Source organism: Trachemys scripta, chromosome 5 (genome assembly GCF_013100865.1).
Source record: "Trachemys scripta elegans isolate TJP31775 chromosome 5, CAS_Tse_1.0, whole genome shotgun sequence".
Classification (NCBI taxonomy): Eukaryota; Metazoa; Chordata; order Testudines; family Emydidae; genus Trachemys; species Trachemys scripta.
In genome coordinates this window covers 87,252,392-87,278,512 of record NC_048302.1, presented here as the reverse complement: position 1 = coordinate 87,278,512, position 26,121 = coordinate 87,252,392, and the positions used below count along the sequence as shown (strand labels likewise).

At 39.6% G+C, this 26,121-nt stretch overlaps 2 protein-coding genes across 5 annotated transcripts in view; one reads left to right on the top strand and one right to left on the bottom strand.

Moving 5' to 3' along the window:
- The window catches only part of PPAT (phosphoribosyl pyrophosphate amidotransferase), a 55,562-nt gene that overhangs the window by 13,165 nt on the left and 16,276 nt on the right, over positions 1-26,121 (bottom strand). Inside the window, exons 2-4 of the mRNA XM_034771871.1 lie at positions 5,209-5,275; positions 1,734-1,940; positions 20-132 (exon numbers count right to left, since the gene is read on the bottom strand). Coding sequence (XP_034627762.1) covers positions 20-132; positions 1,734-1,940; positions 5,209-5,275 — 387 coding nt within the window. The remainder of the gene's footprint in view (positions 1-19; positions 133-1,733; positions 1,941-5,208; positions 5,276-26,121) is intronic.
- LOC117878023 (trihelix transcription factor PTL) overlaps positions 8,419-26,121 on the top strand; it is a 32,597-nt gene continuing 14,894 nt past the window's right edge. Inside the window, exons 1-6 of one of the 4 annotated variants that reach the window (XM_034771870.1) lie at positions 8,419-8,911; positions 15,657-15,743; positions 20,426-20,905; positions 22,348-22,437; positions 22,641-22,736; positions 23,287-23,358. In XM_034771870.1, coding sequence (XP_034627761.1) covers positions 8,524-8,911; positions 15,657-15,743; positions 20,426-20,905; positions 22,348-22,437; positions 22,641-22,736; positions 23,287-23,358 — 1,213 coding nt within the window. In that variant the 5' untranslated portion in view covers positions 8,419-8,523. Of the gene's footprint in view, positions 8,912-14,440; positions 14,552-15,656; positions 15,744-20,425; positions 20,906-22,347; positions 22,438-22,640; positions 22,737-23,286; positions 23,359-26,121 lie in introns of those variants that run through there. The other 3 variants (XM_034771867.1, XM_034771869.1, XM_034771868.1) reach the window with 3 other exon arrangements.

Here is a 26,121-nt window from a genome sequence, read left to right as displayed (position 1 = left end):
CCAGCTCCTAACCCCTTACCTTGCCACCCAGTCTGGGGTATCATCATTCTCTAATGGAGGTGTAAATGCCAGCAGCTGGGTAATCAATTCGCTGTCAGAACTGGTCGATAGTCCCACACCATGTCTCATCAGCTTTTTTTTTTTTTTTTTTTTTTAAAAGACAAAATATAGTGTTATCAGTCGATGAAACCATTGCACCATTTTTAGTTTAGCAAGAGTTACATGCCCTGAAAAGTTGTTTTAATGTAGCAGTCACTAAGACCCCAAAGCACTTGGTAAATACTTTTGTCCAAGGAGCTGGTGCACAACATTGGCTCATATAAAATGACACTCTGAACTGCATCCCTCACCCGTCTTTTCATTGCTTTGCTTTACTGGTGACTAAAGCATAAAGCAAAGTTGGCATTCCCTAATATCCACTGTGCTACTCAGTCTGGGGATTTCGTCACTTTCTCACTGCTGCTTACGCATGGTGAGCTGAAGCAGAGCACAGAGAACAGGTGACCAGACGAAGCACAAGTAAACAGTGAAAGAAGAAATGACTGAAGAGGGAGGGGTGTGGGGGAAAACCAACAACCCAAGATGTGAGAGACTGAATCTGACTTATGGTCCTTCTAGTCTGTTGTGCTCAACATACACTGCATTTAAGGAAGAGGAGAACCTGCAAAGTATCTAGCCTACTATTCATGCCTGTTTAATGCTTCACACTGGAGGGTTCCTAGTTAACCTTTATAGATCTTGCAGAATAAGCCTAGATATCATTTTTACCATTATCACATTTACAGCTATGCTTGAACATAAAATTAACGCATCATTTTGAAACCAGTCACAATATTTGTCTTGATACATTCTTGCAGCAGTGGTGGCATCCACAGATTGACTACATTCTGCATGAAGTACCATTATCTTTTCCAAGTCATAAGTTTACAATTCTTTGATGTAGTAGTATGTTCCCTTGTTCTTTGAACAGAGTTAAAAGAGAAGCATCTGTGAGGTTTTAATTCTGCTCTGCAACATGTCCCCTTCTTTACGGGCTATGATATATAAATTTTTGATGGTCTCCTTATGTGTTCACATCACCATAAATTACTATTTTCCACTACTATTTTCAATATCCATTATAGCTTTCTCAAGGTGATGACAAAAATAGATTATATTGCAGATGAGGACATGTCAATGTATTGAGTGATATTTTCTAAGCACTCTTTGCTTTTTCTAATGACTGCCGTGCAACGGGCAGATTCAAACTGAACTATTCATAACTGTATCTGGATTAGTTTTCCTATTGGATCAACATTAACACAGAACATAAAAGAAAAGTAGATTATACCCCTGCCACAGGAGTTACAAATTAAAAACTTTGTTTCTCAGTGCCAGGGCCGGCTCCAGGCACCAGCTTAACAAGCAGGTGCCTGGGGCGGCCAAGGGAGAGGGGCAGCACCTGCGGCAATTCGGGGGTGGCAGGTCCCTCACTCCCTCTAGGAGAGAAGGACCTGCTGCTGAGCTGCCGCCACCGATCGCAGCTTTTTTTTTTTTTTTTTGCTCAGAAATGCTGGAGCCGGCCCTGCTCAGTGCACTGCCCATTAGTTTGGATTGGAGTTCCTCACCATTTTCTTTAGTTTTCAATGACCTAAGGGATTGTGTGTCAGCTATGAGATGTGACCAATTTTTTGCCCATTTCTACCTCCTACTCATTAATAAATGATACTGGAAAAACCAGGACTGATTCCTACCTTTCTTCTGAGTTGTTTAGCATTTATTAATTCACCATTGTGTGCCACAGCAATCTTCCCATGAAGAGTTTCTACAACGAAAGGTTGGCAGTTCTCTAATTCAGAGATTCCCGACGTGGAGTACCTAGTGTGGCCAATTCCGAGATTTGAAACATACAGCTTCTTCAGATTGTCTTCACTGAACACATGATTAATAAGACCCATTCCCTTGCGGAACAAAAAACAAAACAAAAAAAATATTTATTATTGTTTCCAGCAACACACCCATTATGCCAGCATTTTGCAAGCAAAAACCAACAGCAACAAGAGGAGAAGAAGAAGAAGGGGGAGAAAAAAAAAAAAAAAGAGCTTACCTCTAGAGAGACAAGACAGACAGGCAGATCACAGGACAGGGGAACACCACAAGAAGTGGTCATGCGGGCAAAGGCTTATATCAGGATAATACACAACATAAGGGGGGATTTTGTTTGGAGCATATTTTGTTTTCAGATAGACTGTCCCCGGTTACCATTCAATAAGAAAATATCCTTTGAAAAACCACTAGCAGAAGAAAATTTGGGAATACTGTATGTATTTATATTCAAATGTAATTTAAAAAGCTCAACTGGCTTTGTTCTTTTAATGCTATTTTAAAGTTTAAAAGCTCAACTACATTTATTCTTTAATGCTATTTAGAGAACACTATAAAACAAAAATATTTCAACACAATATATTCTGTGTTTTTCTTACTGAAAAATGGGATAATACATTTAATCACCAGCACCATAATGAATCTGTTTTTATACCAGCTTCAGGTAAGTGTTTAAAAGTCCCCATTATTTGTAATTCTGGCCACTGCTGTGATTGGTGTTCTTAACCTGAAAGAACCAGAAAACTCTGTTGAAAAGTCTTCAGGTATCCAAGTTGACTTAAGGCAGAAATGAATCAGAACTTTTATAGATAGGCCCCAGGAGATCCTAGCATATTCAATAGCCAAGGCAGTGCTCCTGTTGGCAACAAGCATTTTGAGAGAGGAATTTAAAAGCATGTAGGGTTTAAGTAATTAAGGTACAGGACTGGGAAATCAGGTACTCTAATTTCTATTCTGAACTCTCTGAAGGTCACAAAAAGTCTGCCAAAGTCTCTTCATATGTCTAAATCTCTCTCTCGAAAATGGGGATGATATTTACTTCCCTGGAGTGTTATGAAGATTAATTCATTAAAAAGCTTTGAATGCCTTGGAGGCTCAGAAATTATGTATGAATCTGATCATTAGAGGAAGGAGAAGAGATGTTAGCACAAACAGAATTTCAATGTAAAATGCTACTGTAGCAACAGATAAATACAAGGCAAGGCAAAAAGAGCAAGCTCTGGCCTACACACCAAGCTCCACTGGTTTAACTAAGGCCATGTCTACATTACAGCTGCTACAGCACCACAGCTATGCACTGCTGTAGCCCCAGAGCGTAGATGTTTCCTTCATCAATGAAAGGGATTTTTCAGTCGATAGAGTTACTCCCCGTCACCATCACCTTGGCTACGTTTACACTGGGGGTTAGGTTGACCTAACTATGATGATCAGGGCACAACATTTTTTACAGCCCTGAGCACTGTAGCTCGGTTGACCTAATTTAATTGTAGACCAGACCGAACAGTGTGGCTTTAGACCAATTTAGTTACATCACTGCAGAACTCTGCATAGACTCTTAATTTAAAATGGTCTGGGGGTCAGGTCAGTAAATTCATAAATGCAAACTAAGCAGAAGTAATCAATTTTAAACTAATAAAAAGTATGTCCTACAGGAATTTGCACCAGTTTAATTAACTCAATTTTTAAACAGAACAACTTCAAGGACAAGACCATATTCACTGGTTTGTGCCCTTCAAGTTTTCGTTTTTAAATAATAGTGACTGTAGAATTTAAATACTGCAGCCAAGACATATCCCAAAGATAAGAGAAATCATATTATGCAACTGCTCTAATATTAAACCTTTCTGAGATGATGCAGTCATCATATTTAATTCTTAATATGGATATGCTCAAATGTCATTCTCCACAGCTCTTATGGAATCAATATAAAGTATTATAGTGTCTGCTAAAGGAAGTGCTAACGTTAGAAGTGGAAATCTCCCATAACCTAAAAAGAAGTGGAAGCTCAAAAACAAGAACAGGGTCCTAAGCAAGAGTATGAATTAAAAGTGCTAAAGGATAGGAAGAAAAGTAGCATTAAAAACAAAAGGCTATGAGATACCGCCCCCTCTCATCTGTTATTGGATTAAGCAACTGAGCCAGTTTATCAGCTGAGAGAGTCTGCATCAGTGCAGGATCCTCACTCCTGGATTTTGTTTCTCCAGTGTGAGAAAAGTAGGAAACTCTCATGCTCTGCTTTAAGGACTTGTTAGTGTGAGAGCTCTGTCCTGCTGGGCACGCTCCCACCTCCTGGGACTTGGACCCTTCTAACACTGAGGTCAGTGAAGGACCTCTGGGCAGAAGATACCGTTTTAACTGACACAGTTCCAATCCCTATGTTTCTTGCAGGAGGGTAGTTGGTTATCTTGTATTTCATTTCCTGACGTCAGCGCAGTGGAAATATAGGAAGTAAATTCTTTAGAGCACTTTAAGTGCTTTGGCCTAAGACCTTTTTGGGCTTTGGCCATTTTAGGCCTGTTGGCACCCTCCGAGTTTCTATCAGGCTGATAGAAATGGATGGAGGATTTTTCAGATTTCCTTCCAGTCTCTGGATCTATTAATTTGTGTGTGCAGCGTTCAACTCTTCAAAGCATCTGCCATAACACTTACTGAAGCCCGAGTCAGTCATAGGTGCATCTGCTTCCAGGCATTAATCTGTAGCTAATTTCATGGAGTATGTTCTTTTTTGTCTCACTCTTTTCCCTCCATTCCACTAGAACGCTGCTGGTTTCACACATCAGTACGTAGAACTGCCAGCATCAAACCCTTTCAACTCACCAGAGCGAACACATTAGCACAAAAGGGCTCTGGTGCTGACAGCTGAACAGACTTCTTTTTACTGGAGTGAAAAATTAATTGCAGTGTTGTTGGAGCTGTGTTGGTGATGCAATATCTTTTATTGGACCAACTTCTGTTGGTGAAAGAGACAAGATATTGCCTCACCCACCTTGTTTCTTTGAAAGCTTGAAGTGGACTTGAAGGATAACCTGGTCTGAGTTTTGTGGTTGATTTTTTTTTAAACAAGTTTAAAATTGGTCTATAGAACAGTAAGTTAAGGAACCGAACCTGGTACTCTTAGGAAATAACAAGGATTTGTCATGTCTCTTGCTTATTATTCCTATTTCCTGGAACAAGCAGAGACTCTCCTTGTGCACCCCAGGTGGAAGTGTGTTATTTTTTCCCGACTTTTCCTTTGAGCACTCCTTATTTCTCTCTATTTTAAAGACTGAATTTTTATGTAAAGACTAGACTTTTACTTCTTAAAAATGGCAACAAAATAGTAAAAAAAAGTCCTTAAAATTTTACCTTGTGCACTTTAAATGTTTGGGCTGAGTCTCCATCACTTGTCACAATTCCACCACTTTCTTGGCCCCTGTGGACAAAATAGCATAAATACTGAAGGGTTCACGGAACACAACAACCAAACAAAATATTAACTTGTAAAGCATAAAACATAACAATTTGTATTAAAAATGTCTTAAGTGCTCTATTTTTACCGACTTATCAAAATATGGTTTTTGTATGTTCGTGTTGCACTTGATTATACATCCGGTTTTTCCCGGACAGGGGTTTGATTGCCGAAAAGCCGGACGTGTCCGGGAAAAAACGGATGTATGGTAACCCTAGCCCACAGCATCTTTTTTCTTTTGTTTTAAATATAAAGAGATGCAGGCTGCAGCACCTCAGCTCCTCTACCTTCATCTAAAGTTTGCTTGGACAAGATTGAGTGTTACATACTAGGACCATAATTAAGGCTCAGGGTCTGTCAAGGAGGTCACTGAAATCACGAATTCCGTGACTTTCCACAACCTCCGTGACCTCTGCAGCAGCCACTGTGGCTGACCCCAGGGCCACCCAAGCGGCTGGCCCCAGGGCCAGCTACTCAGGCAGCCCAAGGGCCAGTCACACCAGCCGCTGCTGGAGTGGCCCTGCAGCCAGCTGCACTGGCCACTGCCGGAGCTGCCCCAGGGCTAGCTGCACTGGCTGCTGCTAAGGTGGCCGGTGCAGGCGGCTGGCCCTGGGGGAGGGGCTCCCAGAGCAGCAGCCCCCCAGCTAAGATTTAGTCAGGGGTATTCACAGTACAAGTCATGGACAGGTCACAGGCTGTGAATTTTTGTTTATTGCCTGTGACCTGTCCATGACTTTTATTAAAAATACCTATGACTAAATTGTAGCCTTAACCATAATCGATGCATATGTGGTCTTTGGGCTACTGGTAAATTCCCAATGAATCCTTTAATTGCTCAAAGATCGAATACCCCAAAATAAAAATGTCTGTAGAATGCACCTACAAACTGTAGCCAAGAAAAACAAACAAACTGTAACGTATATACTAAATGAAGTAGCTTAATGCCGATGAAAGGGAAAATCGGTTAGATTACTTAAATATAAAACTGCTACATGTCTTGTATAATACGATGGGAGTCTGCTCTAACATTAAACTACTACAACTCAATTGGCATCATTGGAATCATTCTCGAGGTTATACTACTGTAACAGCTTGTCTACTTGAAAAGTTAATTCTGATGAAGGCAGGGCATGCATTTAAAGTGCAGTAACTATTCATGAATAATTCCATATATAGAAAAGACCTTATAAAAAACAGGAGAATCAGGTGCAAATGTTCAGTGTGCTTGATCCCAACAATAACTGTAATTTTCTACCGTTGATTATGTCCAAGTCTCAAAGTTATAAGTCATTAATACCACCTGTGTGTAAAGTGAAGTGCTAAAGGGCATTCAACTTTAAAAATAAACAAACAAACAAACTAGGGCTATCAATTAATTGCAGTTAATGCATGCAATTAATGCAAAACAAATTAATTAGATTAAAAAACAAACAGTCGTGAATAATTGCAGTTTTAATCGCACTGTTAAACAATAACAGAATGCCAATTTAAATTTCTTATAAGTATTTTTGGATTTTTTTAAACATTTTCAAATATATTGATTTCAATTAAAACACAGAATACAAAGTGTACAGTGCTCACTTTATATTATTTTTGGTTACAAATATCTGAACTGTAATAAAGATGAAAAAAACAGCATTTTTCAATTCACCTCATATAAGTCCACTCAGTCCTATTTCTTGTTCCGCCAAATCGGTAAGACAAAACAAGTTCATGCTTTGACTTGTAGACTCTAAAGTTTCACATTGTTTTGTTTTTGAGTATAGCTATGTTAAAAAATTAACAACTGTAAGTTGCACGTTTACGATAAAGAGATTTCAATACATCTCATACAAGTACTGTAGTGCAAAGTACTATTTCTTTAATCTTTTTTACAGTACAAATATTTGAAATAATATAAAACTGAGCATTACATTTTGTATTGTTTGTTTTAACCTCATGATTTATTGTGATTTTTTAAAAATCGTTGATATCCCTAAAAAGACCACTTTTGTCCAAAAAAATTCTCTTTGCTATTGTTTCTTGGAATACCAAAATTTATTATAACAAAAGTTACAGAAAAATTTCTTTCCCACATTCACCAGTTTACTTTGCTTAGAAAAATGCATCTGTAGGCACAAAAATTGGCAGGAAAACTTAAAGGTGGGTGTAGTACATTCATCGACTTTAAACAGAGTTTTTAAAATTTAGGCCATTTCTAGATTGATCATGGCCATCCAAATATCATAGCAAAATCAAATAAAGACAGATCGTTGCAGTTAATCTTCGGTGTAATGCCTCTGATTTTCACAGATTCAAACTCTGAATCCAACCCTCATCACCTCCCGCCCCCCCCCCAAAAAAACACCCCTCCTTGCCCCCTGTAGCAACCCCTGCCTCCCCAACACACACAAATCCTAATAGGTAATGAACCCTCTGAAATAGGAAGTGCAGAGCTTGGCAGGAGCTCTGTACCCCCATCAACATAGCTTCCGCTTCTCGCCGAAGTGGAGTAATTATGCCAATGGGAGAGTACTCTTCTGTCAGCATAGTGCATCCTCACCAGACGCAATACAGCTGCGCTGATATAGTGCAGACCTGCCCTTAGTTTTTTGTTTAAATCAGTTGTACTCATGAGCAATCTTAGAATAAAATAGGAGTTTTATAAAATACAGACACACAATTTAAAAACGTGGATGATTCCAATGTGTATTTTTAATGCTAATACAATATCAAATACAATCATAATTTGTAACTTAATGAGAACTCTTACCAACATCTTTTAGGTTCCAAAATGTAAAACTGGCTGCAAAAAACCCCCCTGCTACAATGTATAATTAATTCCTAACAAATTACAACACAAGAGATAATCTCTAAAAAAAAAAAAACAACATTTACTTTCTTTCTTAAAACATTCATTAAAAATAGTAATCATACTTAAAACATATGAATAAGGAGGGTTAAGGCAAGTAGACACCCTGAGTTAATTTTTTATCTTGTGGAATACTAGGTACTAGATTACACTTCATTTGTGTCTGAGCTGTTTTATTGGTCTGCTTCTAATATAGAGCCTGCTTATTTGGCAGTTTCTCAAGTTACTCCCCTCAGGCAGCTTGAGCCAGTAAAACTAGATCCTTTCATCTCTGTGGAGCTTACTGACAACCAGCCGTCTGGTTTCCTAGGAAACAAAACCTTGGCTAGAAATAGTGAATCATTTCCAGGTCACTTTCAACATGGAGAGTGGAGCAGGAAAGCATTGGACTGAAGAGGAGGTTAAAGCCTTGCTAAGCGTCTGGTCAGAAAAAAACATAAGAAAACAACTTCATGGAACACTAAGGAATAAAGGAATATTTATCTACATTGCTAAAAGACTACAGGAGTTAGGAGTTTGCAGAGACTGGAAACAGTGCCGTGCAAAGTATAAAAATCTGAAGTATGAATTCAGAACAGTTAAATATGCCCACAACTCTGGAGATGCCACTAAAACCATGAAGTTTTTTCATGATCTGGATGCTATACTGCAATATGAACCAGTCACACAATTAACAGAGGACGAAAACGGCAGGTGCTCTGCAACTGAGAGACAGCTGAACATAAGCACTACCACAGAGAACACTGAAGGTAAAAATTAATTTCTTTTCTATTTCTTGTCTTTGCACAAAAAAACAATAAATCTGTTAAGATTAAAAGCCACATTATATGGCCCTAGTAACAGACTTAGAACAGCAACTGACTTGATACATCCCTTGCAGATGGGGAAAAAAAAAAGGTTAGCACCACCAGTGTTGAAGTCTGTAAATACAGCATAACCCTAACCAATTACAGTAACTGCTGGAAAGGTCCAGTCCCACAGAGGCTCTGTACCTTGTGCAACTGGGTCCTACTATTCATCTAAAAAAATTTCTTTGGAATATATTTGTAATACTTTGCAACAGGTTTTTAGAGCTTTAGTTCAGAAAGAAAATTAATTATTCTAGAATATACTATATTACAAATTTCCCAATTATAAATTTTTTGGGTTTTTTTAAATGAATAATTATTGTCAGGTCTGAAGTCAAAGATGTTTAATTCTAGAATATTTTTATTACTATTTTAAAGAAGAATATTTAAATGGAATATTATTAATTGTGAAGTATGTTAATACAATGAAATGGAAATGCATGGCTTACAAAATTATATTACATTTGTGCATTGAGTATTTGATAAACACATTTAACATTTTTGAAAGAAGCTATTAGTGTATTTATTAGTCATGCAACATTTGTTATGTTTAAAGTGATATAAACAGAGACCATCCTGAAGCAAGACAGAAATAATTAAAAAGACATTTTTAAATATGAAGAAATGGTGGTATTTACCAAACCAGTTGCACATCAGGTTCTGTTAAAGCCCCTCAGCGTGGATGTGAGCCTCATTAGCATTACACTGGGATTTACTATATCACAGGGAGAGGTGGAAGAGACAAGCCAATTCGAGATAGGCTGAGGAGTCACTGTTTTGATCACAATTAGAATTAGGTGAGGGTTCAGGTTTGAGGCTAGATCAGGGCTGCAGTTGGTGATCTCACAGTACCAGAAGCCCCTGCGATGCTGTTACAAGATTTCAATCACATCCCAACTGGAAACAAGAAAAAGGCCCCCCTGGTATTCATTATTATCTACAGCAGTACCAGAATAATGGGGGTGGGGGAGGGAGAGAACAGATCAGAGATTCAAATCAGAACCCAATTTGCTCCCACAACGTGAAGAGGTTTGGATTAAGTTACAATTGTGAATCATTTTTACAAAACAAAATCGATTAAGTACAGGGGAGATTTTCAAAGGCACAAAGGGGAGTTGGATGCCTAACTAACTCCCTCTACAATGCAAGTGGACAGCTCTTACCGTTGGGAAAGTGTGATTTTTCCATGTTTTAAGAAAAGAATCAAATTATTAGTTTTTAATCTTAAACAAATTTTAAAAATTAATATTAATGTAGTTCTATAACACTTCAGCCATTTGAAACTATTTAGTTAAAATAATTATTAACATGTATTGTGCATTGTACATTACTGCTACCTTCCATTTTTAGACTGTATTTTAAATAATGCACAGAAGTTCAAGGGGCAGCTCTTGAGCTGGTATAAATTGCTATAGCTCTTTTGAGCTCAATGGAGCTATGACCATTTACACCAGCTGAGGATTCACCCCTGAACTCTAGGTTATCTTGCATGTTTTAAATTGGTTTGCCCAAATGGTTCATTTTAACTTTGCTTCCTTTGAACCTTAAATCACTATGGGGCATTTTCAATTAATGTTTCACATCTCTTATCCTGAATATCTTTAAGATAACTTCAGAAAGGACCCAACAATTAGCCAGCCTTTCTGATGAACCCCAATCCAGGGTATTAATTAAAAAAATTGTATCCTTGGTGGAATGTACTGCATTTTGGGGCATGTGAAAAATCTGATTTCAAAAGTATGATGTAATAGTGGTACATTCAAATGCCTATAAAGAAAAGGAAATAAGGGAAGCATTTGTGCATTTGGTTTTAATTCTTCTTTATAAAACACAAAAATTAAATAGTCAGTGGCAATAATATAATATGAATAGTTCAGAGTTGAAATGCAAAACTTCACACAACCATAACACAGCCAAAACACACACATTAAAACATAAATGTAACCTACAACTAGTACATAGGTAACAAGGGACAAACGGTGGTTGTAAGAATAGTATGCAAGAATTGTGCATTCAAATACACAAGTCAGGAAAGTCACATGATAATGCATTATGGGTCCAATCCTACTCTATTAAAGTCAGTGGGGTAATTCTCATTGAAGTGATAACTCTCAATAAGAATGTTTTTAAACTGAACTTTTAAATCTATTTTCTGACACAGAATCCTTTAAAAATGTACGTCTTAGCCATTTCATTATTTCTAATAAAAGAAAAGATTTCATAAGATATTTTCTGCTCTTCTGCTGATGTTTTGGAGAGTAGGATTAAAATTCAAAATGATCAGACCATTTCTCCTATTTGTCCAGAAGTAAATAAGGACAAATGCAAAAGTACTCCACTTAGGAAGGAACAATCAATTGCACATATATAAAATGGGAAATGACTGCCTAGGAAGGAGTGCTGCGGAAAGGGAGCTGTGGGGTGTAGTGTATCACAAGCTAAATATGAGTCAACAGTGTAACACTGTTGCAAAAAAAATCAAATATTCTGGGATGTCTCAGCAGGAGCGCTGTAAGAAAAACACAAGAAGAATTCTTCTACTCTACTCCAAGCTACTAAGGCCTCAACTGGAGTATTGTGTCCAGTTCTGGGCACCACATTTCAGGAAAGATGGTGACAAACTAGAAAGAGTCCAGAGGAGAGCAACAAAAGTGATTAAGAGTCTAGAAAACGTAACCTAGGAGGAAAGATTGAAAAAAATTGTGTTAGTTTAGTCTGGAGAAAAGATGAGCGCAGGAGGACAGAACAGTTTTCAAGTACAGTAAACCTCAGTTATGAACACCAGAGTTACAAATTGAGTGATCAACCACACACCTCCTTTGGAATCAGAAGTACATAATCAGGCAGCAGCAGAGACACACAAAAAGCAAATACAGTACAGTTCTGTGTTAAACATAAACTACTAATAAAAATAAAGGGAAAGTTTAAAAAAAAAAGATTTGACAAGGCAAGAAAACTGTTTCTGTGCTTGTTTTGTTTAAATGAAGATGGTTAAAAGCAGCATTTTTCTTCTGCATATAAATTTTAAAAGCTGTATTAAGTCAATGTTCAGTTGTAAACTTTGGAAAGAACAACCATAACATTTTTTTCAGAGTTACAAACCACCTCCAATCCAGAGTTGTTCATAAATTGGAGGTTCTACTGTACCTAACAGGATGTTACAAGGAGGCGGGGGGGGGGGGAATCTCTCCTTAACCTCCAAGGATAAGACAAGAAGCAATGGGCTTAAAATTGCAGCAAGGAAAGTTTAGGTTGGACATTAGGAAATCCTCCTACCTGTCAGGGTAGTTAAGCACTGGTACAAATTAGGGTTGGAAGAGACACAGGAGGTCATCTAGTCCAACCCCCTGCTCAAAGCAGCACCAACACCAACGAAATCATCCCAGCCAGGGCTTTGTCAAGCCTAACCTTAAAAACCTCTAAGGGTGGAGATTCCACCACCTCCCTAGGTAACCCATTCCAGCACTTCACCACCCTCCTATTGAAATAGTGTTTCCTAATATCCAACCAAAACCTCCCCCACTGCAATTTGAGACCATTGCTCCTTGTTCTGTCATCTGCCACCACTGAGAACAGCCGAGCTCTATCCTTTTTGGAACCCCCCCTCAGGTAGTTGAAGGCTGTTATCAAAACCCCCCCTCACTCTTTTCTTCTCTTCTGCAGACTAAACAAGCCCAGTTCCCTCAGCCTCTCCTTGTAAGTCATGTGCTCCAGCCCCCAATCATTTTCGTTGTCCTCCGCTGAACTCTCTCCAATTTGTCCACATCCTTTCTGTAGTGGGGGGCCCAAAACTGGATGCAATACTCCAGATATGGCCTCACCAGTGCCAAATAGAGGGGAATAATCACTTCCCTCGATTTGCTGGCATTGCTCCTACTAATGCAGCCCAATATGCCATTAGCCTTCTTGGCAACAAGGGCACACTGCTGACTCATATCCAACTTCTCATCCACTGTAATCCCCAGGTCCTTTTCTGCAGAACTGCTGCTTAGCCAGTCAGTCCCCAGTCTGTAGCGGAGCACGGGATTCTTCCATCCTAAGTGCAGGACTCTGTACTTTTCCCTGTTGAACCTCAGATTTCTTTTGGCCCAATCCTCCAATTTGTCTAGGTCACTCTAGACCCTATCCCTACCCTCCAGCATATCTACCTCTCCACCCATCTTAGTGTCATCTGTGACCTTGCTGAGGATGCAATCCATCCCATCATCCAGATTATTAATAAAGATGTTAAACAAAACCAGCCCCAGGACCAAGCCCTGGGGCACACTGCTTGATACTGGCTGCCAACTAGACATCAAGCCATTAATCACTACCCGTTGAGCCCTACAATCTAACCAGCTTTTTATCCACTTTATAATCCATGCATCCAATTCATACTTTTTTTAAATTTGCTGGCAAGAATACTGTGGGAGACCGTATCAAAAGTTTTGCTAAAGTCAAGATATATCACATCCACTGCTTTCCCCATATCCACAGAGCCAGTTATCTCATCATAGAAGGCAATCAGGTTGGTCAGGCATGACTTGCCCTTGGTGAATCCATGTTGAATGTTCCTGATCACCTTCCTCTCCACCTTCCTCTCCAAGTGCTTCAAAATGATTTCCTTGAGGACCTGTTCCATGATTTTTCCAGGGACGGAGGTGAGGCTGACCAGTCTGTAGTTCCCTGGGTTCTCCTTCTCCCCCCTCCCCCCCCCCCCCCCCTTTTTTTTTTTTTTTTTTTAAAAAAGATGACCTATTGAGGTCCCTTCCAGTCCTACACTTCTATGTTTTTATGTTTAGAAGGGTCTTTGGGGCAGACTTGAAAGTAACACTCTTGCAGGGAAAAAACAAACAAACAAAACAACAAAAACAAAAAACAGAACACTCTGCATCCATAGGAAGCCCTGTTCTCCCACCCAGTGTTCCCCGATGCTCTGAATGGGAAGGAGAGAAGAAATGCAAAAAACAGTTAATACATCCTGTAGCTATTTTAATTTGAGTATCTTCCACAAGATCAGAGAGGGATGAAATCTCTCCACCACAGCCAGCCCTCATTTTGTGCTGGACTTCACCCCTTTGGGCCACGCACAGTCTGAACACCTTTAAAAATCTGGGCCTAGCTGCCTAAGTCTCATTGCAAGTCATGGGACTTAGGGTTCAATCTTCAGAGTCTAAATCCCATTTTTAATTTTTTCTAATATCAGGTTAATATCAGATATTCCAACAGCACTGTGTAAATACATGTATGTATATAGACTAGACATGCAGTGCAACAATACACTACCTGTCCCACAGATATCCGTAACTCAAATTGTTCAGCAGTAACAAAAAATGTATTGTAAAAGTTATTCAATACTAAATAAAACATACCATGTTTATAGGATGTATGGAAATGCTGAAATGGATGATTTCCATTCCAATTAGGTAGGTCACACAAATCCATCTACTCTCCCTGGCTAATCAAAATTATTCTTCAGATTCAGAACTTCACTTAAGCATGTCTGCCTTATACACCTGTCTGGTGTTTGCTCAGAACTCATGGAGGGACACCATACCAAAGGTTAGCGTTCAATCAAGTAAATGTCTGTTCTGGTCCAACCTTATTAATTCAGTTTTTCCCTTATCACACTTAAAAGCTATTCTTGCAATAATTCTAGCTGTTTTATTGTTGTATAAACTTGCTTTGGATAATATGGATCCATCTGGAAATTGTGCATATTTGGGTTTTTGCTTCTGTTTTTTAATTTGAAATGACAGGCTAGTACAAGGGTGGGCAAACTACAGCCCGGGGGGGGGGCCGCATCCAGCCCTCCAGATGTTTTAATCCGGCCCAGGGCTTGTCCCGCTCCAGCGCTCCCGCCGGGGAGCGAGGTCCGGGGCTTGTGGCCCCGTCCCCCCCGTCCCCCACGCATAGGGGCAGCCAGGGGGCTCAGCACGCTGCCCCTCTGCAACTTCCATTGGCCGGGAACCACATCCAATGGGAGCTACAGGGGTGACACCTGGGGACTGGGCAGCGCGCAGAGCTGCCTGGCCACGCGTCTGCATAGGAGCCGGAGGGGGAACATGCTGCTGCTTCTGGGAGCTGCTTGAGGTAAGCGCTGCCTGGGGCCTGCAGACCAGACCGTTTTCCACGCCCCAACCCCCTGCCCTAGCCCTGATCCCCCTCCTGCCCTCCGAACCCCTCAGTCCCAGCCCAAAGCACCCTCCTGCACCCCCAACACCAGCCCAGGGCCCGCACTCCCAGCCAGAGACCTCACCTCCTCCCGCACCCCAACCCCCAAATTTCATGAGCATTCATGGCCTGCCATACAATTTCCATACCCAGATGTGGCCCTCGGGCCACAAAGTTTGCCCACCCCTGGGGCAGAAGTATGTATATTCTGAAAAATAGGCTAGCCCACCCAAACAGAAGCAAAAAGGCACATATGAGCCAAAAGAGGTAAATCATCTCTCTTCTTTACATGTATTTTAAAATTTGTTTCTAATGCAGTAAAATGAATATATTAAAAAATTCACTAACACATCCATCCCATTATGATTAGTTACTTCCTGCCTACATTTCTATGCTTGTACGCGAATTGACTGCAGTTTACACATTGTAATTTTGTCTAGATAGATTTATTCCATATCTGTTTATAAGAAAATTCTTTCCCTACCCCCTTCAGGTGAAATATCAGTTGCATTAGAAGAGGATGAGGATGTCCCAGAGGATCCATTACTTTTTATTTCACATGTCAGACCAATTGAACTAGGTACAGTATGATGGTGCGGGGAGAAAAGCAAAACACTGCTATTAGATGTATTTCTCATTGCATCTTAGAAAAACTAAAAGGAGTAAAATAATTGTGTCTTGCTAGGAACCGCTTCCATTAGCGTCAGTACATCAGCAGTCAGTTTCTGATTAATGTAACTTTACATCAGACACAGTATTGCTCTCTTTACACCTTCTAGTTTTACATTTCAGCAGCCTCATGAACAACTGGATGTTAACCACTATAGGTGGCAGATGACCACTGCATGACCAATTTGTTGACTGCATGATCAGCTTTCACCCTCAAAAACCATTCCCTGCAACAGCTAATCAGATTAACTAAGAGTATTTTATTACATATTAATTGAGGACTATCATATGATAGCATGTGAGGCATGTGTCATCTGTGGAATTTCCGCCGTCATGCAATTTCTGCACAAATTGGCAAATCTCTGAGTAAATGGACTGAGCACAGAGGAGATCTGCAGGGATTTAACAAAATAGAATCCGGTGACCTAGGCTGTAGACTACCAGATGAATAACTCAAGACCCCAATAGCATCCACAGCAGCTGGATTCCAATTTCATGCAGGGGGTTGGCAAGCAAAGCCACAGGCCCACCGATGACCCAACAACTCATCTGGGAATGTTTAGCTGCAACAATGCCTTTACTAAGGATATTCATGTTCAACAGAGACACAAGCAATGTAAAACATTTGCTTCCCCAGCAAGAAGTCCTCAGGACCAGTTAGTTAACTGGCAGGACTGAGATCTGAAAACCCAAATATACATTTCCCCCCGCCACACAGACTATGAGCTTTTGACTGGAATGTGAGGCATGTCTACACTCATTAAGTAGGAAACTTTTTCCAACTGAAAGCTAGATGACTAGAAATTTTATTAAAGAGATGTGAAGGTTTATTACATTAGTTGCATCAAGGGAGTTGTCCTCCAACTGGATCTGGGACTTTAGAGCCCTTTTACATGGCACAAAAGGTGATGAGAATTTCACTCCTGATTTTTTTTTTTTTTTTTTTTAAGATAGATAGATAGGTAGGTAGGTAGGTAGATAGAGAGAGAGAGAGCTTTGCTTACAATTCACACTCAGCTCAATAATTAAGGGAATAGAGGATCTAAATGAATATTATTCTTTAGCACTTCTGTGCCATTCACCCTATTGTACAGATGGGAACTCTGAGTCCTGGAAGAAAATCTAATTCTTTTTTAAAAACCTAGGCCAAGATTCACTCCAGGGGCTGCATTGGCAGAAGCTAGCACACATCTTGCCAGAGGGGAATTGCAATGATACAACACATCTGAGACTTCCCCTTCAGCAGGGGCTGGCAGACAGCAAACACAGCATCAAAAGCAGGGTGGCACAGGCAAGGGAGATGGCTGGGAGATGCACATCACTGTTGCAACCTCTCTCTGCGAGGTTCCTATGAAGCCCTTGCTGGAAACTAAAGAGGACTCCCCAGTAGAATACAGTCATCCTTCTCAGGGCAGAATTCCCTCATGGGCATCGTGACCCTCAGGCAGGGCCAGATTAACCTTTTGTGGGCCTGGTGCCAAACATATTTGTGGAACCCCATGGGGAAAATTGTAAGAGACAGGGGTAGGGCGTCAGTCCACGGAGTAAGGCGGGGCCAGGCACAGCTGGGCAGGGCAGGAGTAGAAGGTGGTCCCTGGAGCGAGGCAGGGGCCGGAGACAAGCACAGCATGGTGTGGGTGGGGGAGGAGGCATACAGGAACCCACCCCAGGGCAGCACAGAGCTGGTACCTACCTCACTCTGCCAGGCTCAGGTCCTTCTGAGCTGGTCCTCTCTCCAGCTGAGCTACAGATCCTCCAGGAAGCAGCAGCTACTCTTCTCAACCTTCTAGTGGTCAGGCTGATTGTGGTTGCTTCTGTAACTGGACTTTTAGTGTCCGGTCAACTGCGAGGTCCACTTTTTGACCGGACTTTCTGGGCGAAAACCAGACTCCTGGCAACAGGAGTGCCGGAACAGGGGGGGAGAGGTGTTCATGGCCCCTTAACTGTTTTCCTGCCTTAATGGTGAGCGATTTGGGGGAAGAGAGAAGGAAGAGAGGAGCAAACGCCAGGCAGGGCCTCCCGGGAAGAGGCTGAGTGGGGGTAGGACCACAAAGGGAAGGGCAGAGCAGAGGGTGGGCCTTGGTCCAGGCACTGGTGCCCCCCACTCACCTATTTCTAGGGAGCTTCCAATGCTCTTGCCTGGCAACCATAGTGGGGCCCTTCTGAATGTGGGCCTGGCGCAATGACACCATTGTAAACCTAGCATTACCCTCAGGAGGGCATACTGCTACTATTTGCACCTCCATGCAATAGCAGAGTAGGTATAAGCCCTATCTTTTATTGGTGCCCATCATTGCAGAACCTGGGCACCTCCCAAAAGGAAAAACAATGACTTCACTCTTCATTCTCTGGATTTGTTTTTAAATTCCTGCATACAGTAGAGTGGAAGGGTACTATTGTGAGAAAGTTTAGGCAAAGCTTTAGCTATGAAAACTGTGAGGTATTTAGTCTTTTTCATTTATCAGGGCATAAGGCTTAGGCCCAAATCACAGTGTATGCTTTGTGAATTACTGTACTACCAAAACTATCCCCTTGACAAGATTATTTTTAGAGCTGATTGGGAATTTTTGAAACTTTTTCCATTAAAAAAATGCTAATTTTTCAAAACCATAACTTCTTGTGAGAAAGGGTCAGTTTTGACAAAAAAAAAATTTTTTTATTTGAAAAGTTTTGAAAAAGGTTTCAGACTTGTCAAAGCATCCCATTTCAACATTTTTTAAATGAAAAATTCTGGAGTAATGTTCAATCCATCTACCCACTGAGACCCAATCCAGAACAATTTCAAGTCATGCAAATCTTGAAGTTTAGCTCATATGTAGTCTGATTTACCCATAGAAATGCTGGCCAGATGCAAAAACTAACTAATCCTCACCCCTACCAAACTATGACCTGCTCCTTAGTCGTGAATTGTGGAATGTGAAAAGTTAATGGAGGACCTTCCCCATTCTGCACCTTGGGCCCTTTTCTTCCTTTCTCTCTCTAGCCTCAATGGTTGGCTCTTAGATAGCAAAATGATAGCCACTTAAAAATATCTAAAAATACAAAGAGAAAGCAGATCAGCTGCCAAGGCAACCCCAATAATTCTGAGCTGCAACCACTTCAAGCTTCTTTGGTGTTCACTGTGATCCAGTGTGATTATTCCTGTAGAGCTCAACTCAACTGCAGAAGAAACAATCCTATGCACCTTTAAGGCAAATGTAGAAAGACTAGTTGGTAAGTCACCAGGGAGTAGCCTCCCCACCTGTAGTGTATCAATGGGCCAGCAGTTGCAGAGGTTCCTAGACTCTGACTTGGGACTTAATTAAAATAAAAAAGGGGGGAAATGCTATCTATTAGTAAAGCTTCCTTATGAGTAGAATGGCTTATAGAGACTCATGCACAATGACTATTCCCTCTAGACCAAGTTTATCACCAAATAGGTTTATTCATGTAAAGTATGCTTCACTGAATCAGACTGTGCTAGCAAAGGTCATTTTTGCCACCATACAGAACTTAATGACTGAAGTATCTAACCACCACAGCATGGTTTGCCATTTGGAAAGGGATGGTTGTGAAGGCAAAAAAAAAAGTCACATCAGCACACTGATTGCTAAATTTATGCCAATTATTCTGCACTTCCATGCTTGCACTTCTCTGGGAAATCACTAAGAAAACAAAAAAGGAAAATAATGAATTTTCTAAATCTACAAAAACATTTATTAGAAAGACCTAATCCTATTTCATTGTTTTAAATGAGTACAAAATAAAATAGTTTTGTAAACTGATTTGATCAGAAAACTGAAGTCCTAATTGAATTTACTACTACTGTCTAAAATAAAACAATTAAAAAATATATTTATTAAGAGAACATGTTTCAGCACACTAGGAAATTGTGGCATTCTTTCCCCAATTTCCCCCAAAATTTAAAACTAGTGGTTGCTAGCAAAAAGTACAATTTGAAAAATTTCAAGTGAAAAGGAAATTAATTAAACCACTTCTAAAATAAAAATATTTTTACTAATATACACAGTAAGTTCTCTGATTTGGTCAGTCTTTTACATTGTACTGTATTGAGAAAATGCAAAGCTTCAAGTTATAACAATTGGCTTCTAGTCCTACCTCTTCCACTGAGTTCGTGTGATTTTAGGCAAATAATGTGTGCCTCAGTTTCCCCTAACAGGGTTGTTTTGCAAGAATTAAGCCTCTGATTCTACTAATCCTTACATACACTTAACTTTGTGCACCTGTGCAAACCCAAAGGAATTACATGTGTGCATAAAGCTAAGCAGATGTATAAATGTTAGTGAGAATGGGGCCTAGTTTATTAGTGTTTTTACGGCCCTGAGAGCAGCAAAAAAAAAAAAAAAAAAAAAAAAAAAAAAAAAAATCCTTCTCTCTAGTTAGTAATATAATTAAACCAAAATGCACTGTCTTTACAAGATAGAAGATACAGTTTTATCATTAACAGCTTTGTTTGATACCTTGATTTTATTTCTATATTTGCTCTAATTTTGTGAAGTAAAAAAAGTGAAGAAAAAAAAAATGAATAAAATATTTTCCTTCACTCTCATTCTCTCTGCCCTCCTCTACCCTACCCCACCCCACCTCATGCAGGTAACTCATACCTGTGTCTCTCCCCCACCCCACCTGATGTAGGTAACCCAACATCAATATTAGAGACGTCCAAAAATCCACCTTTTATTCCAACGGTAGCAAACGAAGGAGGAAAACACTGGACTGTCAATGAAGTCAGAGCTCTAATACATATATGGTCAGACAAAAACATCCAGCAACAACTTGAAGTGACAGTGAGAAATAAAAGAATATTTGAACAAGTTGCTGCTAGGCTTCAAAAATTTGGAATTGAAAGGGACTGGAAGCAGTGCAGAACAAAGTATAAAAACTTAAAACATGAATACAAAAGCGTAAAAAATGCCCAAGACTCAGGGAATACAAGTAAAAGTATGAAATTTTTTAATGAACTGGATGCCATTCTGGGACACAACACTGGAGAGCAATCAAGCAAATCAGATAATGAAGAAGGTGAAAGGCCTACAGAATGGATAGAAGCTAAAACAGAAAAAGACTCCTTAGGTAAGAACTTTGCTATAAAAACATTATTTACAATTATTAGTTTCCCAGCACTGATGTGACATTTAAAAAAAAAAAAATACACAGCATTTAAACATTTAAAAAATAAATGCTGAATAGAAGCATGGCAGTTTGTCTACTTATAAAACATTATCTTACTACGTATGGTAACTTTTCACACTAGCTAATTAATTATCTCCTGTTAATTAAAGGGATTGAGAAACTAAGATGCATAAAGGCAAGGGAGAAAAGAGTGTTTTCAAAAGGATATTTGAAAAGTGGTAGAGAAGTTAGGAGTCACACACACACACACACACACCACCCACCCACACCAGGATGACTTGCACCAATGACAGGATGACTTGAAAGAAGGAACACAGAAGGCAAATATCACATGTGAAGGAAGCAAGCAGGCAAAGAGTGGGGGTATGTCTACACTGCAATTAAACACCCATGGCTAACCAGTGCCAGCTGTCTCAGGCTTGAGGGGCTGTTTAATTACAGTGTAGCTATTCAGACTCAGGCTAGGGCCTGGGGAACGTTTACACTGCAGTTAAACAGCCCTGCAGCCCAACCTCAAGTCAGCTGGCATCGGCCATCAATGGGTTTTTAATTGAAGCGTAGACATACCCTGAAAGACGAAGACCGGTTAATGATCTAGTTCAGAGGTTATCAACCAGAGGTGCACATACCCCTGGGATTACATAGAGGTATTCCAGGGGGTATATGAACTCATTTAGATATCTGCCTAGTTTTACAACAGGCTACATAAAAGGCAGTACAAACTAAAATTTTCCATACAGATGACAACTTGTTTATACTGATCTATATACCATACATTGAAATGTAAGTGCAATATTTATATTCCAATTGATTATATGGCAAAAAATGAGAAAGTAAGCAATTTTTCAGTAATAGTGTGCTGTGACAATTTTGTATTTTTATGTCTGATTTTGTAAGCAAGTGGTTTTTAATTGAGGTGAAACTCTGGGGTACACAAGGCAAATCAGACTCCTGAAAGGGGTACAGTAGTCTGGAAAGGTTGAGAGCCACTGATCTAGTTAACAATGCCACCCCTCAACTTTTGAGCTCACTTCCTCCTTTGGTCCAAAACAGTCTAAATCTGTTGACCTTTAGGACAAATTGCAATACTTGTCTAGTCTTCCAAGCTTTGTAAAAGAGGAAGAATTGTGAAGTTTGTGAATAGAATGGTGGTTGGATCGGCGTTTATTTTCTCTTTGGTCATTGTTGGCTAGCAATATTGAGTGAAATTGCTGGATCTGTAATTCACAGGATTTTGTTGTTGTAAGTATTTGTCAAGGGTACCTACAAGCCTGTTCTAGGCCCTTTTTAATTTTGATTTTTAACAAATTAAATAACCTGTAAAAAGGCAAAGTAAAACTTCCATAACTACAGAATTATTGCAAAATATATTATTTACCCAGGAATACCTGGAGACACAGGTGAAGAGGACTCTGTCAGTAATATGTCAGAAGAGCTACAGGTCACACATATAGAGAAAGTTTCTGACACAGGTAAATAAAAGTTCCTATTTTACATAAAATCCTTAATTTAGTAAGCCAATTCATATCTAAAAAAAAATCACTGGAGAAATATTCTGAAACATTAATTGGACAACGTAAAGGCCTACAAATCCTTTAAGTAGAAGAGAATGCCAGCACCTTATGTAGTGACATCTATGCTTTTTATTAATTCAGTGTGCATTATACATTTACAGTGCTCCCTGACAAATTCAAAGAAGACAAGTCTGTAAGCAATCTTTTAGAAGAACTAGGTGCCACACATATAAAGGAAGAGGAGGATATTGGTTTAGGTGAGTCGAATGGAATTTACCATTATTTATTTTTGCTTTACATAAACCCTGTCAGTCCAAGATTCAGAATTATTATATGTTATGGTATAACAAAGTATGGTATTTTGCTTAACATTCATGTGAAATTAGAGAAGAGATCAAAATCTCATAAAAAAACACAACACAAAATACACCATATGTTTCTTACAATACTCTGTACTCACATATTCTTTGCAAAGATTCAGGACTAAATATTGTCTGGCAGAGGGGAAAGGGAAGCTTAACACCTAACTGGAAATATGTGGGAATGCCTTTTTATTGCCTTGAATATTTCTAGCAAAGGAAACTCCATAACCTCCTTTGACAGCCTTAAGCACAGTATTCAGCCTTTAAAGCTAGGGTGACCAGATGTCCCGATTTTATAGGGACAGTCCTGATTTTGGGGTCTTTCTTATATAGGCTCCTATTACCCCCCATGCCATGTCCCGATTTTTCATACTTGCTGTCTGGTCACCCTATTTAAAGCAGACTATGCTCAAAAAGTTTTAAATGTCAAATTTAAATCTGACAGATGAGGTTTCTGCAACGACTACTTCAGAGAATCTGGCAGCTTCGCATGTACCAAGAGGGAAAGATGAGACAAGTAAGTGATAGAGCATCTGGTTATCACAAGAAGTAATCTCAGGTCTACTGGACAGCATTGCTCTTGCCCATCTACCAATGACAGAGAACTCCACTCTATTAATTTAAATTCACTAAAATTCTGCCTGTGTAATAAAAGCACATAATTACATCCTTTACAGATCCCTATGACAAACAGCATGCTCAGATTGTAAGGTAAGGAAAAACAGGCAGTCATGTCATTTCCCATAAAAATCTAATTAGAGAGAGAGAAAAAAATGTAAGAATAGTTCTTGTGGATCAGAGTTAAGGCTATTTGTAAAACGTGTAAAGTTGCTGATGTTATGTTATCTGAATGAATGAATCCAAAGGATAAGGGAATTATAGGCAGAGCTGGTAGTGCCACACATAATTAAGATATACTTCTCGTTATGAGACCCTGTTTTCAGTTGCATAAAAACTTTGCCAACTTTAACCTTTTGGGCTGAAATTTTCCATGCCAATTAACCATTGTATCATGATGCATACACACACAGCGACTTAATTAAGGTTGCAAAAACAATCTTAATTCTGGCATTTCCTAACTTTTCAGTGCTTGACTTTACAATCTTTTTTTAAAATGTAGCAGTTTGTTTTATGTAACGTGTATATAGGTTACCTTAGTCATTGCCATTTTAAAATATATTTTTAAAAACTAATATTCTTGTAATGGTTTGTATAAGGGCTAATCACTGTTAAAACTACGAATTCCTTCTTGCAAAATTTCAATTTTGTAGTTTGGCAGAACTGTGATTGACTGAGCATTGACATTTCAAAAACTACTGTTTTCAAGTGTAACTCTGCTAAAAAACGCCTCTTGGATGACACTTCGCACCGTTTCTTATTCCAGAAAATAATTCTATCATGCACTTCCCCAGTTCAAATAAGAAAGAGTTTAATCATTCTAAATACAGAAGATAATACCTCTCAGATTTTTATGATTATTTTGCTAATGAAATGGGGTAGGAAAAAGAAGAATGATTTTGACATCATAAAGTTATAGAGGTCTTTTGTTCTGTTTGCAATAATACCTTTTGATATTTTCAAAATGAACGTTTAGTGAGAAACTGATGGTTGAAGCTCTAGTATGCAGCCTTGTGTAGTCCAGTACTGCATAGATTCCTATGCTAATGAATAAGATTAAGACTTTGCCACGGTTATTTTAAGTAAAAGTCACAGACAGCTCGCGGGCGATAAATAAAAATTCACAGAAGCCCGTGACCTCTCTGTGACTTTTACTAAAAATAATGGGGGGCGGGGGGCTGACAGGGGAGGACTGAAGCCAGAGCCCTGCTGCAATGAGGAGTCCAGCACATGCAGCAGCTGAGAACTCTGCACCCCACGAACTCCAGCCCCACCGCCCCAGGGTGGAAGTGGAATCCGTGACATAAATCTTATCCTTACTGATGAACAATGAATGAGGTTAACACAGAGGGCTCCTCAGCTAGTATAAGTTGTCCCAGCAATATTGAAATCAATAGATCTAGGACAATTTATACCAGCTGAGAATCTGCCACTGGTCCTTTACAAATACTCCATACTCAGTAGAACATTACCAAAAGATTGTGTGCATCAAATAGGCATGTGGTTATTGGACATACTCAGATGTTGCAGTTTAAATAAAAATATCTTTAAAAAAAGTTACATTTGCAAAGATTAATATTGCATTTTATATTCACAAAAATATGGAAATTCAGTTAACCTTCCATCAGACAGTCACATTTGGGCATCTTCCTAATTATTACATACCCACACCCCTTTTGAAGTTTGATGTATACCTGAATTTTCTAGAAATGAATCTGAGCCATAAGCTTAAAAGTAAGTAATCTCTCACTTTGTTGTAAGAGGAAAATGAAATAGTGTTAGTCAAAATCCTGGTCTAACTGCCTCATGCCCATTTCAGCATAACTACAAATTAGTTGAGGATTCTCAATTTATCTCCCCATCCCTCTGCCCAAAAAGTTCAGTCTCTAAATAGTGCCTACTTTTAGAAGTACCAGCCCACACATACTTCCACTTGTAGGAATTCCTCCAAGATTACAGTTGCTACTTAAGCATCTTTTTCTAATAATGTCTCCATTTCACCTTTGCATTCCAGTGGCTGTCTCAATGGATTTGCCAGCAGAGGGTGCCAAAGTAAGGCATTTATTACAAAAGTGTCTTAATTTTTGGCAATAAAAACCTAAGACAGTGGTTCTCAACCTTCTGGGGCTCAGGACCCATTAGTAAATGTTTATGGCCTGTTGCAACCCAGTAAATAGTCTTGAGGTGGAAACCCTGGAGTGGTTTCGGTCAACTCCTGACCCCCCCCAGGGTGAGGGAGTGGGTCCTGCCTGGCACTTACCTCACAGTTGGACTCCTGTGCTGTGGGGCTGGCTGGGCTTGGCTCCCAACTGCAGCCACTGCAACTTCTGGGGTTGCAGCGGCACTGAGGTTTGGCCTGACCCCCATGACTGGACCAAATTTGTGAGAATGGAATTGTGACCTAGCTCACGGGACCTACCCGGGCTCCCATCATCATGACAGCGAAAGCTAAAGTGGCACTAGAAACTACCACACAGCCCTTTGAAACATTCTGTGACCCAATTTTGGGTCCTGACCCAGAGGTTGAGAAACCATGTCTAGGAGAGTCTAAATCCATTGTTAAGTTTTGCTTATTCTGCTACAGGGCATAAACTAGTCATATCTTTCATGAATCTATATCAAACACTAAATATTTATTTTGAGTGTTTTTTTTTTTTTTAAA